Below are 16,311 nucleotides of genomic sequence, written 5' to 3' on the forward strand. Positions count from 1 at the left end.
TTCTGGTATCAGCAAATGGGTAACAGAAATACTCTTCAAGTGCTTAAACCATGAATCATTTAGTCAAAACTGATAGAGGTATTTTCCCTCTGTTTAGTTTCTGCCCTGTACTCCTGTTTCTCTTTTTAAAAACTGAAATGTACGTTTTGTAGCCGCTTAGAATTCACGTTCATCAAATGTTACTAGTCTTCTCTCTCAGAAGTTCAACATTCAGCATAAAGTTTCTTTCTGCATCTGAGAAGTGGCACTCATTAGAACCACGGCACCACTGCATTTCTGTGCTTCGAACAGACTGACCTCAGGTCTTTTACTGAGTTGCGCTCTCTCTAGCCACCCTTCACTATGGGGATTATCTTAAATTAACACTGGAAAGCCAGACTTACCCCACACTACCTACTACGCCCACTAAAATATCAAATGGCCATTTGTATTCAGGGCTTTTAAGAAGTCATAACAAGCACTACAGTTCCTTTTCTGCCGATGGAAGTTAGCAATTTTAAAAAAGCTTTACGGACACTCCTAAGTACTGATGCCATTTCCTGTTTAATAGGAGGGAAGAGCCAGCAGGAGAAGGCAGGACTTTCTCTTCCTTCTAATGATTGCATAGAAAGCCATCACCAAGCCAGTGCTACTACCTCCCTACATGACAAGCTGTCAGACTTGTAGATTGATTTTGGTGCAAACTACAGTTCCTTGATAAGGAACTGTAAATATAAAAAAAATGTATAAAAAAAAGCATTCCAACAGTCTGAGATAGTGATCTAAAATAAAACCTATAAAAGATCTGCAAACAAAAAAGTAAATTCTAATGCTTATCATCCTGTACTGAAAATCAACTGCTAGAGGTAGTTGACTCATCTTTTTTAAGGTTTCAATTTCTATTTGGCAGGGGATAGGAGGTTGTCCTTTCTTCTGTGGAACCATAAAAGAACAAAATTTTAAAGCTGAAAGTTATTCACAGGTTGCTTACACCGTAATCACATACTGTAAGTAAGACTGAAATATGGATTTTTTTTAACCTTTTTTTGGTTTCAATAAGCATAGAAAACTACATACAATAGTGGTCTGTGACACCCTCTAATTAATTCCTTTTGTATGTACCACAAGACTGCTTGGGAACAACGTATTTTTGTACTTCAATCACACATTAAAAAGAATAACTAGCAGAACTGAGGCAAAGCTCATGACAACTGAAGCACGTGAAACGTAGGGTCCAGCAGCAGCTCTGTGAATCCCATCACAAAGACACAATTCACAGGCTAATGGCACACATCGACTTCCAACTCCCTGCAGACAAGCACAACTTGCAAGCAGACAAGCTAGAAAGCTGCTTGTCCACAAAAGCCCTGGAGAAGAGCTCTTACCTTGAGCAATGTCATCCTGCCTTTGCAGGCAAGGTCGCTCAGCCTTCGTCACCTGGGGAGGCTGCTCTGGCTCCTGCTGCTTGTAGTATTTGCCCTCATTGAACACCTGTGGCAGGTTGGCTGTGTGTACCTGCCGGAGCTGCTCATAGTCACTCAAAGCTGCTGTCAAGTCCCAATTTTTGCCTGCCAAACAGCAAAAGGACATTCTGCTCACATCTGTATGTGACCAGATTGATAACCTGGGAACCATCTTCATATGCACTTAAAATATAAACTTAAATAGAGAAATTACTCTTTCTTAAAGCATCAGCAACATAACAGAGGTTCTTTGGATAAAACATTTTACAACCACTCCTCCCTCAACAAAAATGCACAGTTGTTAAACACCTTGAAAGTACACAGCAAATGGACAAAGATAGAAATCTTTTCATTTATTTTTTTAGAATTTTATTTCTATTTTAGTTTTCTTTTATCATAATTAGAGAAGATGTCAGCAAAGCTCTTGCCGACCTCCTGCTCAAAGCAGGGTCAGCTATAAGATCAGACTAGATTGCTCAGGACTTTATTCAGTTTGGTCTTTAAAACGCCAAGGATGGAGACTGTACAATCTCGCCGGGCAAACTGTTTCCACATTTGACTGTCTTCATGGGACCTATGTCCACTCTGAACCTCCCTCATTTCAGCTTATACCCATTGCCCCTTGTTCTCCTGCCACGCACCACTGTGAAGAGCTCGGCTCCGACTCCTTGATAACCTTCTTACTGGCACTGGAAGGCTGCTGTTAGATACCCGCAAAGCCTCCCCATTTCCATCCTGAACAAGCCTCGCTCCCTCAGTCTCTCCTCATAGGACTTGTGCTCCAGCCCCCAACAACCTTCGTAGCCTTTCCCTGAACTCAGTCCAATTTATACCCGTCTGCCTTGGACTGGGGGTCGGGGGCAAAATTAGACACTGTATTTTAGATGTCTAATGAGTGCCGAGTAGAGAGGTATAAATCACCTCCCTCAATCTACGGGCTATGGTCCTGTTGATATGACTCAGCAGATTGCTGGCTTTCCTAGCTGTCAGGGGACATGGCTGGTTCATGTGCAGCTTGCTGGCTACCAAGACCCCCAGCTCTTTTTCTGCCAAGCTGCCCCCCAGCCTGTATCACTGCAGGGGGTTCTTCCTTTCCAGGTGCAGAACTCCGTGTTCATCCCTCTTAAATTTTATCAGGTTCCTGTTGGTCAATTCCCTCGCTCTGTCCAGGTTCCCCTGAATGGCAGCTCTGCCCTTGAAGACATCAACTGGTCCTCCCAGCTGGTGTCATCTGCAAACTTGATGTTGCCTCACTGATGAAGACTTTAAACAGGTATAGACCCCTGAGGTACAGCATTTGTTACCAGCTTCCAGCCATTAACCACTACCCACTGAGCTTGACCATCAAAACAGTTATTTGCCCATCTAGTTGTCCACCCATCCAGACTGTAACATCCTAACTTGAATATAGCAGGAAACAGTGTCAAAAGCCTTGCTAATGTGGAGGTAAAAGGTATCCACTGCTCTCCTCTCATCCACAAATCCAGACATTTTATCATATAAGGCAATCAATGCCAGGACTTCCCTTGCTCAGATTCCGATCAAATGGCTCCAGAAACTGGCAATTTAAGATGAACACTAAATCCCACAGAATTTAACATAAAATAATGAGACACGGTAATAATCACATCTGTCCAGTTTTATTAATAATAAATAATAATTAGCAGCAATGATGGAAAGACATGGCTGTTAGTGTTATAGCACAAAAAAAAGTGAGAAACTTACTTTCTATTTGCAGAGCAGCTAGAATGCAAGTGCAAAATACTTCCATAGAATCATAGAATAGTTTGGGTTGGAAGGGACCTTTAAAGGCCATCTAGTCCAACTGCCCGGCCGTGGGCAGGGGCATCTTCAACCAGATTAGGTTGCTCAGAGCCCCATCCAACCTGACCTTGAATGTTTCCAGGGGTGGGGCATCTACCACCTCTCTGGCAACCTGTGCCAGTGTCTCACCACCCTCACTGCAAAAAATTTCTTCCTTATACCTAGTCTAAATTTACCCTCTTTTAAACTCAATGGTTTAAAACCATTCCCCCTTGTCCTGTCGCATCAGGCCTTGCTAAAAAGTCTGTCCCCATCTTTCTTATAAGCCCCCTTTAAGTACTGACAGGCTGCAATGAGGTCTCCTTTATCTTATACATCAGAGAGAACTTGCTCTCTCTGAGATTTTAAAAGTCTTTTAGAAAGTAGATAAAATAGGACAGTGTTTTGTAACAAAACATGCAGTGAGACAATTCAGTCAGTGTGGTTCCATGTCTGTGTGAGCTGCTCATGGAAACTGCCAACATAGAATCCTCTAAAAAATTTGCTTCCAAGCTCCCACTTCATCACATTGCTATGACCAGCGATAACAGAACACAGGCTAATATCTGCAGGTAAAGAAGTCTGTTTAGTACAGGTGGTGAAATGGTACTTGTCACTCTCAAAAAATAATAATGAAAAAAATGTTGAAATGTTTGTATGTTATTTTCAAAACAATCCTGCTAAGTTAAACTACATAGATGTCCTAGCATTCTCCAAGTACTTGTTTTTAATTGGAAAATTACAAATATTTAATAGCAAGAAAAAAGACCCCACTAATTATATGAGGCTTTCGCAGCATTCCATGAGCACTTTTTCTGGGAATTCAAAAGTAACCTGATTCTGACTAATACATAGTTTATTACACCATAAAAGATTGTCACTTTATGTACTTTGAGAAGCTACATTACCTGAGTGGCAGTTAAATATAACTTATTTGCTTACACAAAGGAGAATAAGCTAAAAACAGTACAAAGCAGTTTTATACAGATAAAAGAAAGTCTTTTACTGTTACAGTCATTTCTGTGAAGAACAAAAACCTAACTGAAGTAGGAAAAAACCAGCACAAATAGCTGTTACCTACAGGGTTGAGCTAAACTATCTCAGGTTTTGAAGTACTAAACAAAATTGTGAAAGGAGAATTAATATCACCGAGCAAGAATGTTATATATATCCTGAGTAGTCCATAATACAAACCACCATGTCAGTGATATGGAATCGTTATACATGTTATGCTGTAATCTTCTATTAGAAAGCCTGTAGGGCAAAATGTAAATTCAGTGAAAATTATCAGACATCCTAGAATAAGCACTTGAGTTATCGCCAGCGTGTTTTTTTTCTAAAACCCCATGTAGATTCAATGGCTATAATCCAGTCAGGGCTCTGCTCTAACTATATATATCATCTGAATCTGAAGTTGGCCAACCCAAAGATCGAAGAATTCCCAAGACTGATGTGATCACATATCAATATTTGGAGTAGGGATTGCTTTTCTTTGGTCCTGTTTTAGGAGGCACTTACAATATGTTTTTTAAATCTTCTTCTCAACCATAAGGACAATAAAGTAAAACTTTTTTTAAAAATTGAAAGTGACAATAAATATAATTCTAGGAAATGTAGGTTTAAACAAAACAGTATTATCCAAGTATTGGCAATGATGCAAGTCCAGCGCTACGTGACACCCAGCAGCAACCTAGGTTTATTCAGTACAGGTCCTTAAGTAACAGACCTATATTAATGGAACACAGACAGCATTTCTCTAGTGTCAGGGCATTCCTTACAGGTCACCTGCTCAAGATATTTTCACCTTTAAGTTCTGAAATCTAATAAAAATCACTGTGCATGTGCTGTAAGTGACTGCTGTGTGACGGGGCTTTGATGTGCGTAATAGGAAAGCAGAAAATCAGTAGACTAACAGAAATCCCGCTGTCCTTAGTTTTAAGCCAAATGCAATGATCTTATATAAAAGCTCCATCATAAAAATTACAGTCAGCCTTCAGAAACCAGGCTCACAATGTGTTGCATTTAAAACTAAATTGCATTGTGACTCTTGAGTTACGCCCCATGGTACAATGTAGCAACTGAACTTCTAATACAGACTTGAAACTACACATAAAAATAAAATTTCTGTATCTGAATGTATCTTACACGGAAATTTTTTATTTTCAAATCTTTCCATCTCCCTGGAGTTGTCCCCATCTCCTGAACAAAAGCACCAATCAGCACCACAGCCTTGAACTTCAGAGGACCAACATAGGAAATGATTATGGGACTCACTTTCCCCAAATTTGCTGGAGCCTCCAAGCATCAGAATGCAAGAAAAAAATTCTACCGAAATAGAAAACATTTTAAGCACATTCCCATCTCCATGAAATAGTGTTTTTGAATATTAGCCACCCTAACTGACTAGCATAAGTGTTTTCAGCTACTCTCTGTACTGGAAGCATGTAAGCTTGCCCCCTTTGCCAAGGCTTCCTCTTATTTTGGTTTATATTTTCAAAAGTAAACACAAATGACAGACCTGTGGTTTTTCCCGTTGCCCATAAAAAAGAGGAGAATTCATCAGTTTGGGAGGATTAAAGAAGAAAATTCCTAAGTCAAAGTAGAGGAAACCGGAGACAGCGAAGAGAATTAGGGGAAAGGAAGAGAGGAAAAAAACAGAGGCATTTATAAAAGACACCGTGTGAAGAAATACAAATAAGTACCAAAATTTAATGCAGTGTAAAATTAAAAAAAAAAAAGTAATCAGATCTAAGAAAAAGTGTGATGTGATTTCGACCACAGAAATGGACTGCAGAAGCAATAGACAAATTGGGAGCAAATCAGAAAGGTTGTTAAATTCAGAGATGTCCAGAGCAGATGATCTGAACAAGGATTTCTAGCAGTGTGACATGGCAGGTGAGAAAGTTTCAGCTGGAAGTTCCTGAAGAAACTAGTGGGGCTTACAATTGTGGAGATCAATAGAGCTAAGTCTGCCTAGCTCTTCTCCTTTAAACTTTGCACACCAAAACCTTTTGAATTTCTAAAGCTGTATCTTACTACATTCCAAACTAAGTTTTGAAAGAAGAAAAAAACCTGAGGTATGCTGGGTCAGAAATGACAAAAATAAATCCATATAACATTGAAATCAAACATATCCCCCCCAGTGCCTCACGGGGTAGGTCCCTCCTTCCAGTCTTGCTACTTGTCCAACAAGTTTCAGCAGCCTTCTGGTTTGGAGCAGACTGCATACAGTCTCTTTGGGTCCCTAGGAAAAGACTTCTCTTTCTATTTATGTATGTCTGTTCCCAGTTCTTCTCTGAAATCTCCTAGACCCTGCTCCTCACAAAGTCCCTACTCTGTCACATCTTTGTTTTTCTTTAATTGTCATCTCCTGCACAGGCCCTCAACAGAAAGGAACAATCTTTCCTATCCCACAGAGGTTACACCTGACATAGGCACTGACATGTCCTCCATCGCAAGGCTGAAGGAGAAGCAACAGGTAATTCATCTATTTTGCATAGTTTCATCGACTAAATTAAGTCAGGTAAGACTTTTTGTTGCAATCTGAAGGACAAAAACAACACAAGACTATTTTTCAGATTGTCGGCTTTTTTTTTTTTTTTTACTGTTACTTATCTGATTCACCCTACTGTTCACTGACTGCTAACTTCTTTGTTTATATGACTTATTACTGTATTTAAAAAGATATTTCACAGGCATAACAATGTTATTTCAGTACACACAATCACATCAGATGACAAGTCACTGGTAGCACCGTATCAGTTAGTAGCAACTGAATTGCTCTAAAGCAGCACTGACACAGTGGGTTTACATGAAAGGCTCTGAGTTTCTAATGGTCAGAGAACATCAGCCAGCAAAAAGCTGGAGCAGCAAAAAGCTGGTTAGAAAACACAGGTAGTGAATCATGATCAGGATGCTGGAATCAAATTAATTCACTAACTCAACAGAAAGAATACTCTTACTGAACAATTATTTCCAGAACAGCTGCATGTGCTATGTGAGTCAGCAGGTGCAAAATTTAACAGGACTGAAAAGGTCTCTACTTTAAAACCAAGTGTTTCTAGTGTGGAGGAAAAACAACAAAACAAAAAAAAAGTGCAGCTGAGTAAGGAATGGAAGATGCACTCTGACTGAGAGCTGGTACTGACACTTTAGTGTCAGAGACAGCAGGCATCTACATGAAAGGGAAATTCAAAAATAAACTCAGTTAGACTGAAGTTTCTGTCCTAAATAATAGTTGCTTGAATAACAACAGGAGGCATTGTCAACCTGAAGAAAAAACAGACTTAGATAAAACAATATATAATTTAAGAAGCCACTTATGCATTTTTGCCTTACCACCTCAAACTGGATTAGTAAAGGGTTAAAAAAAAGATGCTAAAGAACCTCAAGAGTAGAACTCACCTCAGAAGCATTCCAGATGATTCAGTTTTTCCTGATCATCAGAGAGGATTGCTTCCCCCCACCCCTGCCCTATTTAGACAACTTGAAGAGTCCAAGAAGTGTTCAGAAATGGGTTTCCCAGTGATCTGATGCTCCGAGAACAAGCTGAGAGACATAAAATTTTCCCAGGCCTTGGTCCTGGATCCAAAAAGCCCAGCTTTCTTTAGGGCGCCTCAACCGGGGATGACATAAAAGCGCCAAAGGTAGAAGAAAGGGGCAGGAGATGAGAGTCGAGTGTCCAGTGGCAGGAATTTCTGTGGTAGGTTCCCTGGACTCCAAATCCCAGGCTAGAAATAAGTTGAAAGGAGGCAGCGATCAAGAGCATTCTCTATGCAAGAGTATAGGATCCACAGAGAGTACGTTCTCACCTTGGAACACTGCTCTTTGGGCATCACATCTTTAGTGAACACTGGGGAAAGCTGTTTGCTATTAAATCTAGCTTTTGAGGGAGGGAAAGGTTGAGGTGACCTCATTAGGACTGACCACATTATGATCAAAGAAAACCCCTCATTCCTTCACCTTTCCCAGCCCTTCCACCTTGCCTTCCTGTCCTCCTCAACCTGTGGACACCATCCTCTCTTTAGAAAACATTTGATAAAATAAACCAAAGACCAAGACTTAGATTTTTATATTTAGCCTTGACTACTACTGTTTTCCTCTTGAGGCACACTAGCAAGAAAACCTGCACAGGGACAAGACTGGGAATTAGAGGGACAAACTACTGAACCAATAGGTTAGTCAGAAATTTAGAATAAAACACTGATTTTCCTCAGACTCTGCATCAAGGAAATTGGCTGCATGCCAATGAAGAGGTCAAACCAAACCAGAGTAAACTTCACAGGACAAGAAATATTTCTGTAGCTGTTTTTTTGCATACCTGGTTCTGCCCCAGGCTGCATCATCTATAGGCTGCATCATGCACAACACTGGATCCATGCACTATGTACATACACATGGCATAGCACTATAACAAATGTAAAACATTTATATAATTACTTTTTCCTGAGTGGAATCAGAAAAGTTGTACTATCAGACAGCCAAGGGTTTGTTTGCCCAGATATTATTTTAAAATATCACCACTTTGTTGAGTTTTAAATAAAATAATGTATTGCACAGTTTTTAAAAAGCCCAAACAATACCACTATATAGTGCTCTCTATTAGAAGCTCTCTTGGAAAAGTTTCAGAGTGACCTCCTGACAAAGTCCTGATTTCTTTCTTTCAATAGATATATTTCCAACTCACTACACATTTTAATAAGCTGATCAGCTTGAAAGCTGAAATCTGAAAGCAGAAGAGCACTAGAAACTTTGGACTTTTGCTTTAAATTGTTTGCTTCAAGACTATCACATATTGTAATTTTTTAGATGAGAAATACACTCTGCCTTCATAAAGGTAGTACGGTTAGCACCACTCAGGTTTTACAATAGTTTTCACAGTGCTTAGACAGCTGCATTCACCCTTGTTTTTCTGGAGAATAAGGGTCCATCTTTTTTTTAACCCAGTCTTTCTCTAGTCAAGTCTTCAACTTGATTATGCTGTGAGGAGAAAGTGACTTTTTAATGCTCTGCAGCACATGAGTAATCCTTGCTTGCTCAATGTTAAGCACATGCTTTGTCAGATCACAACTCATACTCTCCAATATCAAAAATCAGGCATCCATTAAGCAGCCTACGCTAGTTGTACCGATACTAGATTTTACGTTTTTGAGGCAAATAATATTCAGGCAGCAAGACCTGAGCGACATGCTAGTATTTAGTCTTTGGGTTTTTTGCTTTTTATTGTTTGGGCTAAAACAGCATAGTTTAGTGGGGTTGTAAGAGTTAATAAATCTATTGTCTTTCACTTCTTAAAACAGATATAATAAAACTAGAGGACAGTTATCATTAATTAGTAGGAATAGCAAGAATGCAACTATAAAGCACTCCCCCCCGCCAAGCTTTCAAATACCCACCTACTCCAATATGTTAAAAAGAACATTTGAAAGGTGACCAGCAATTCCTGATTTAATGATAAACAAAATGCTAGAAAGGATGCAATCTGAGATGGGGAACTGGGAAAGATCTAAATAGCAAGGACCACAATGAAGGGCAACTTGCAGCAACAACATATACACAGGACCTGAGCAAAGGGAATTTTAAAAGGGGCAGGAAATGCTGCCTAAAGCTAAACAGGACCAAAAACATATAAGAAAAAGGATGCAGAAGGGGAAGGTTAGACAGAATTAAACAAATTACAATGTAGCCTATGTTTACAGTTCATAAACTGCTGGTGCAGTTGCAATTAAAAATATCTAGTAAGAATTAATGTGAAATTTATACAAAACAATAAAGAAAAAAAAAAGAAGCCAAAATGCTACATAGCTCACAGAAAAAGCAACTCGGACAAGATTACAGAACGATGTATTTCAGAAAATAAAAATGAGGTCTATAGAGGCACAAAAAGACGATGAAACTGAACAAGAAACTAAGCTGAAAGGAAGAGAGAGTGTCATTTTTCAATGTGACAAATACAAGAAAGTAAGAAAAGGTATTTTGGTGAAATGGCAGTAAAATTAAGATGGACACACCTTTTGGAATTTTTTACCATTCTAATCAGGTAAAATACCTGCCCATCTACTTTACATTTAATGCCATTTTTTTCATTAATGAAACATTAATTAATGTTATTAATAAAATAACATTTAGAAAACGTTTTTTAAAAAAAGAGATAGACTACTGAAGAACCAGCACCAGCAATGTAACTTTCAAGGTTTTTGCCACAATTTCTTAAATATTTTACTATCATTGTCTGTATTTTTTACTAGCGAATTGGAAAAAAATTACAATCCCACTATTACTAAAGTTAATGCAAAGCATCCACAGGAAAAAAAACCCTCCCCATTAAAAAAAGTTAAAAATTCAAGTGTCCCTGCCCACAGAACAGAAAAAGTCTTGCTGGCAGACAAAACTTTTGTTTTTAATACCATCCCAATCATTGTAACTCCTTCAAATCTACTGCAGAGAACATGCCTCTGTGACTCAAAAACTCCCTGCCAGCGTATAGAAAGGTGTTCTTGGCATAGCAGCTGTCCCACAAATACAAAGCATCAGCTGTTAGGTGGGAGGCACATCATCTCCCCTTTCAGCCCGTCTAACAGAACCAGCATTTTACATGACACTATACTATGGGTCAGTAACAAACCAATTAAACAGGCACAGGAATTTTCAGCAGGAATGCTTGACTCATGTAGTCCTTCCCATTATGAGGCTGAAAACTACCTGTAAGGATGTACAATTGGAGATGTTTACAAATGACCAGACAAAAATCCAGTATTTGGCAGGCTGTATAATATACTTCTAGAAACAAAATCCAGGGCTCTTATACCATCTACATTCTTCTGTGTCATCTTTCAGCTTAGATTTTGAGCAGTTATGCATGTTAAAAAGTAAAACAATATGAATCTCTACATCGTGACTTCTTCTTTCCAAGAACACAGGAAAGAGTTCCAAGGCTGAAAGAAATGAGTAACACTCAGAGTTTTTCAGCTAGGTCTGAACAAGACAAGTCCTCGCAATAGCGTAGATTCATAAAGTAAATCTAGTACAAGTGTTACCATCTTGACTCGCAAGTCATCAATTTGACCCAATGGAATACAGCCATTATGGGACAAGACAAAGAGAGAGGGCAATAAGCTAACTTTCAGGTAGAGAAGAATAACCAACCTGAGGAAGGCACTGATTATCAAGACACAATCTATGAAATGGACCTGTAACTTCAATTTGAAGTCAACACAGAAAGTAACACTCCAGGCTAATGCATTTATGATGATCTCTTGCTAATCTACTGGGATTCACGCTTCTGTGTAGTTTTACACTTAGATGAAATAATTTGAAATAAAATGGGTCCCCAAGAATTCTACATTAAGGGTTCCTCACGAACAAGGATGTGCCTAAGGTAGACCAACTTATGGCCAACTGCAGCAAAATAACAATTTTTGTTCCTGGGGTTACATGGGTATTCAATTGTACAGGAGAATTCAAAAAGGCCTGAAGGTTGTGAATTGATTTAGCTCTCCCAAAACAGAGGAAAGCCTTTGAAATTCTTCCTTTTCCCATCAACCTCAACTCTGTCCTATCTAGGTTTAAAGTTAATTTCTGTGCTCCTGATACCCTGTATATTTGGGAAATGGAAGTGTTCACATTTGCCACAATAGAAATCAAAAGCTGAGCATGGTTAATGTGTTTTGTCATTGACAGGAATTCTCCCTGCATACTTGTTTACCTGGGAGGATGATGTTTTGTGATATGCTGTTGGTTGAGAGGATTCGTAATTGCCAATAATTAAATGAAATCTTGACTTTTATTTAGGACCAGAAGGGAATATTATTTCCTTTATACTACTGGGGACATTGTTCAATCATTCTAATATCTTGTCCAAATCTTTGCAGGAGCCTTTATTTAAATGTCTCAGCTGAACGTGACTAACTTCTATATTTCTGTTTTTAACGCAGCATATGTTTACAGTTCTATGTGACAGTGAAGGTACAGTTAACTGTTCTGAACTAGAAGAGTTCTGATATTTTACCCTCACAATTTCATAGGACTTTTTTTTCCATAGGACTCTCCAAATATTCAAAATTGTGATTACAGGCACAAGGCAGAGTTAACTAACTAACTAACTAGTAATTCCCACTTCAACTGCAAAAGCTCTTTTACTTCTTCAGTCATTGCTAGCATTGATAATTCTAGGAGATCTTTTACTGGATACAAGCTATTTATTCAACCTAGGAGCTTTAGATGGCTATGTTAGAAAGGCATTTGGAGAAATGATAAGCAGCTTCTGTCTTTCAAGATTATTGATGGACTGTTAGTTTTCACCAACATAAAATGATCCTCATTTTGTGCCACTAGGCCAGTGAACAATGATTAATTTTATATATATATATAAAAAAAAATTAAATCCCCCAAACGTGACAATCTGTTAAGATACTAAGTCTACCATCAGCTTCTTTCCCATGTAAGGAAGTCTGTTCTTACAAACCAACTGCTAATAAAGCAATCCACAAGTTCAGTTTAAATGCAGTCACTTCTTCCTGTCTGGCATGAAGTAGATAAACCAATATTAACAGGCATAAGGTAAGAAGAGGAACTCAAGACCAGCTTTATTCCTTCTGAAAAACTTAAATGCAAAACTAGGATAAAATTAGACCAAAGGTTTTAAAACAAGATTTAATTTTGGTCCATGTTCTCAAAGGAAAATAACGTAGCAAGGACATTTTGTTAACATTTGCCTCATTTTCTGCTAGAACGGAAAGTCACTCAAAGCTGAACAGGCAGCTGGAAATGACAATTTTGATCTCTGTGTAACAAGACATTGGTAGCAGCTCAGCTTCCTCTTCCCTTTGCCAAGCCTTCCACAAGAGAACTAAAAAAGGAACTGTCTGAGGGAGAGGAGAATAAGAGACTATTTTTGGGGAGTTAGCTTTGTACACTCAATCACATGACAGCACTGTAAATTTCTTTCTCCCTCTCCATTAATTACATGCTTTTTTCCCAAATTCCACTTATATACACTATTCTTTGAGGAGACATCTATCTACTGCATCTCCGTCATTTTCCACAGGGTCAGTCTCCTTTACCGCATACATTTCATGACTGGAAAGCCAATCTCGCGATTTCTGAATTAATGGTGAACTACGCATACCTCAATTAAGCGCTATATAAAACTGGAAATAGACAGCAATTACTTTTATATAATGGTGAAATACTACATCATTTATATAAATAAATGAAACCATTTATACAAGTAGAAGGGCAGTTTTTCAGTTAAATATATTATTTTTGATGCAGCTTGGATTCTTTTTTATGTTTTTATTAATTTTTTTTTAATTATTATTATTTTATTATTACTGCCAGTGAATTTCACAAATATTCCAGTTCCTGATGGTTGTCTATACTGTTGGCACTTTAAAATATTTCATTGTGTTCCTTCCCCCTGTATTCAAGTGCTATTGCCTGCACACCTGCTGCTTCCTGAAAACTAAGCTGTTTTCTAACCAATTCATTAGTAATCTCCAAGTTTATCCACACCTACAGCCCTGGCACTGTAAACCAAATATAGCATAACTTGTTCTAAAGATTAAACTATTTTCTTTAACGGTTTTCTTTCTGCTTTAGGGCACATTTTAAGTAGGTTATACTGAACAACTCAAGGATTACTGCTACTCTATGCACGGGAGATTCAAGGTGCCAGCCTAGACTATCCAGAAGAAAAAGGGACATGCCCTCCTCCTTCCTGGATATTGGGGAAGTTGGAGATCAAACACAGCTGAAGAAAAATCAGTTCTCTACCACGCAGACCTAACTGTTTATGCTTACGAATTTTCCCAAAGCTTAGGTGAGGCAAAGAAGTCTTTCCACTGACTTCAAGGTGCCCTTGGGTCTGGCTGCCATTAACAAGCATGCATATACAAAGATGACATCTGGAGAGTCTTGCAGCTGATTTCATGTTTTTCTGTGACACTAACCTAATACACATCCCAATTTAATCCTGCACAAAGCAGCAATACACATGCCTACCAGCATGGGCTGCTTTTCAAACTATTTTGCTGAGATTTTTGTTTCTTTCACCTGGGTCACATTTTGTCAAATTGCTCTGTCAGTATTAACCACTGGAGCATGGGCTTTTATTTTAGCCTGGTTTTAAATAAAGTTAGGATTTTTTGTGTGTTTGCTTGTTTTTTCCCCTGTTATCCTCAAAATTAAGTGAGGGCTGAAATCCAAATCTCTGGGTTATTAATGGAAATCTTGTAGCATCTACATGGCCCTAACTTAGCACATTTTAATTCCGTCAAACTAAAAGGAAGGCAAAAAGCAATACTAAACCTTCCATTCAGCTCTTCCCATCTTCTGTTATGTTCACCTAGTTCTCATGTCTGAAACATCTCCAGTTTTTCTATTACAGGTGGGGGAAAAGGGGTTGAGGTTTGGTATATAATTTATGATGATAATACTCGTATTACACTTCTCTCAGTTCTTTTGTGCAGCAATTGACAGGTTAGTTTTAAAGTGAAAAATTAAATTATCTAAAAAAGTTTGGAAATGGGCTCACTTTAGACTCTCTTCCTTTCAATGCTTTAAATTAGGAAATTTATGATCCGTTCACCTTTTTGACAACTGAGGCACTGACATCAGCAAATAAGAGAATAATGACAAATGCTTCCTAGAACAATGAGACCTAATCTCAGGAAAAGCATTTACTGAATGCATAGCATAAAACTGAAGTTACAAAAAGCATATAAGAGGTCAGGTCACAAAAAGCAAATGAAGCAACAGTTTCGGGTTCTCCAGAATTGTAGAGGTTCATGCTGTCTTTATTTCCACAAGGGGACTGATAAACAACTGTCCCAGCCAGTGATTTCTCAAGAATTTGCAATCACGGCCTAAACAATAGGTACCTACCTCCCTTGGACTTGACTGTGTGGATGCAACTCATTTGTCAATGAAAAACTACTGAGGTTTTTTGAGCTTCTTTTGACATTTGATGATTTATAATACACCAATTCAAAGAAACTGGAACGGATTTAACTTAAAGAAAAACAGTAGTAAAGACCAGCAAAGGTTGAGAGATACGGATGCCAACTTTTTCAGTAAAGGAGCAGTTTAAAAAAATATATTGGAAATAGTACGTTCATCCATAATCAGCTTATTAGGAAAAGTAAGTAAACTTGAAAGAACATGTATTAGTGAACAGGAAAAAGGTCAACAGGGAATCTGAAAAGTTGGTAAGCAAATATGCAAAACAAAAATAATCTTAAAATGGAGATCCAGTGAAGTTTCACAAAATGAAATACCTACTCTACATAATCTCACATACAGAAGTATGCTTTCAGCTCTTGGGAGCACACAAACAAGGTAAAAACCTCTGAAAGTGGTGAACAATATCTCAAAAACATATGAAATGAAACAGATGAAAGACTTGGGAAGCAATCATCCAAAAATGAAAGTGAAGCTGGAAAATAACATTTCTAAGAAAAAAATGGTTTAGCAAATGTGTACAATCCACTAACATATAATTGGCAGAGCTAATGATACATAGTTGAAATTTATGAATATTAATTTACAATTAATTTAAAATAGTTGTACGCATCTTAATAAATATAGAAGTCCAATATTAGAGTTTTATACCATGAAACATTTAGCCACGAAAATGTTTTAAATTGCTTTTGTTTTCATAAAATGTAACAGCACAAGGCAAGAGCATGCTCTTGGCCTTTATTGGAAGTAAAAAGATTTCAGATCACTGATTTCTATTCCTTTTAACTGGAATCAAGGCGGGAAATTGAAAGTATGATAACATTTTTCACATACTTTTTATTCTTACTTTTTTTTTAATCCATTCATACATCCACATTAAATTGCCCCATAAATTATTCTTGTGCTAGACACATCAAGAGAAAATGTTGGCTATTAAAATCAATACTGAACACAATTATTTTCAAAGAATGCAACTACTGGCACTTAAGGAGAATTATTTTCACTGATATATATCAGTGTATGAGGAACATATCTGTGAATGAGATTAAAGGCTGAGTATATATTTTCAGCAATCAAGAGCTAAACAATTAATCACTGAAAAATAAAA

At 37.9% G+C, this 16,311-nt stretch overlaps 1 protein-coding gene across 8 annotated transcripts in view; it reads right to left on the minus strand.

Annotated features, from left to right (window-relative positions):
* The window catches only part of OTUD7A (OTU deubiquitinase 7A), a 149,198-nt gene that overhangs the window by 35,078 nt on the left and 97,809 nt on the right, over positions 1 to 16,311 (minus strand). For all 8 annotated transcript variants that reach the window (XM_075160270.1, XM_075160272.1, XM_075160277.1 and 5 more), the window contains one exon: positions 1,365 to 1,547. In XM_075160270.1, coding sequence (XP_075016371.1) covers positions 1,365 to 1,547 — 183 coding nt within the window. The remainder of the gene's footprint in view (positions 1 to 1,364; positions 1,548 to 16,311) is intronic.

This window comes from Calonectris borealis, chromosome 11 (assembly GCF_964195595.1).
Source record: "Calonectris borealis chromosome 11, bCalBor7.hap1.2, whole genome shotgun sequence".
In the NCBI taxonomy this organism is placed as follows: Eukaryota; Metazoa; Chordata; class Aves; order Procellariiformes; family Procellariidae; genus Calonectris; species Calonectris borealis.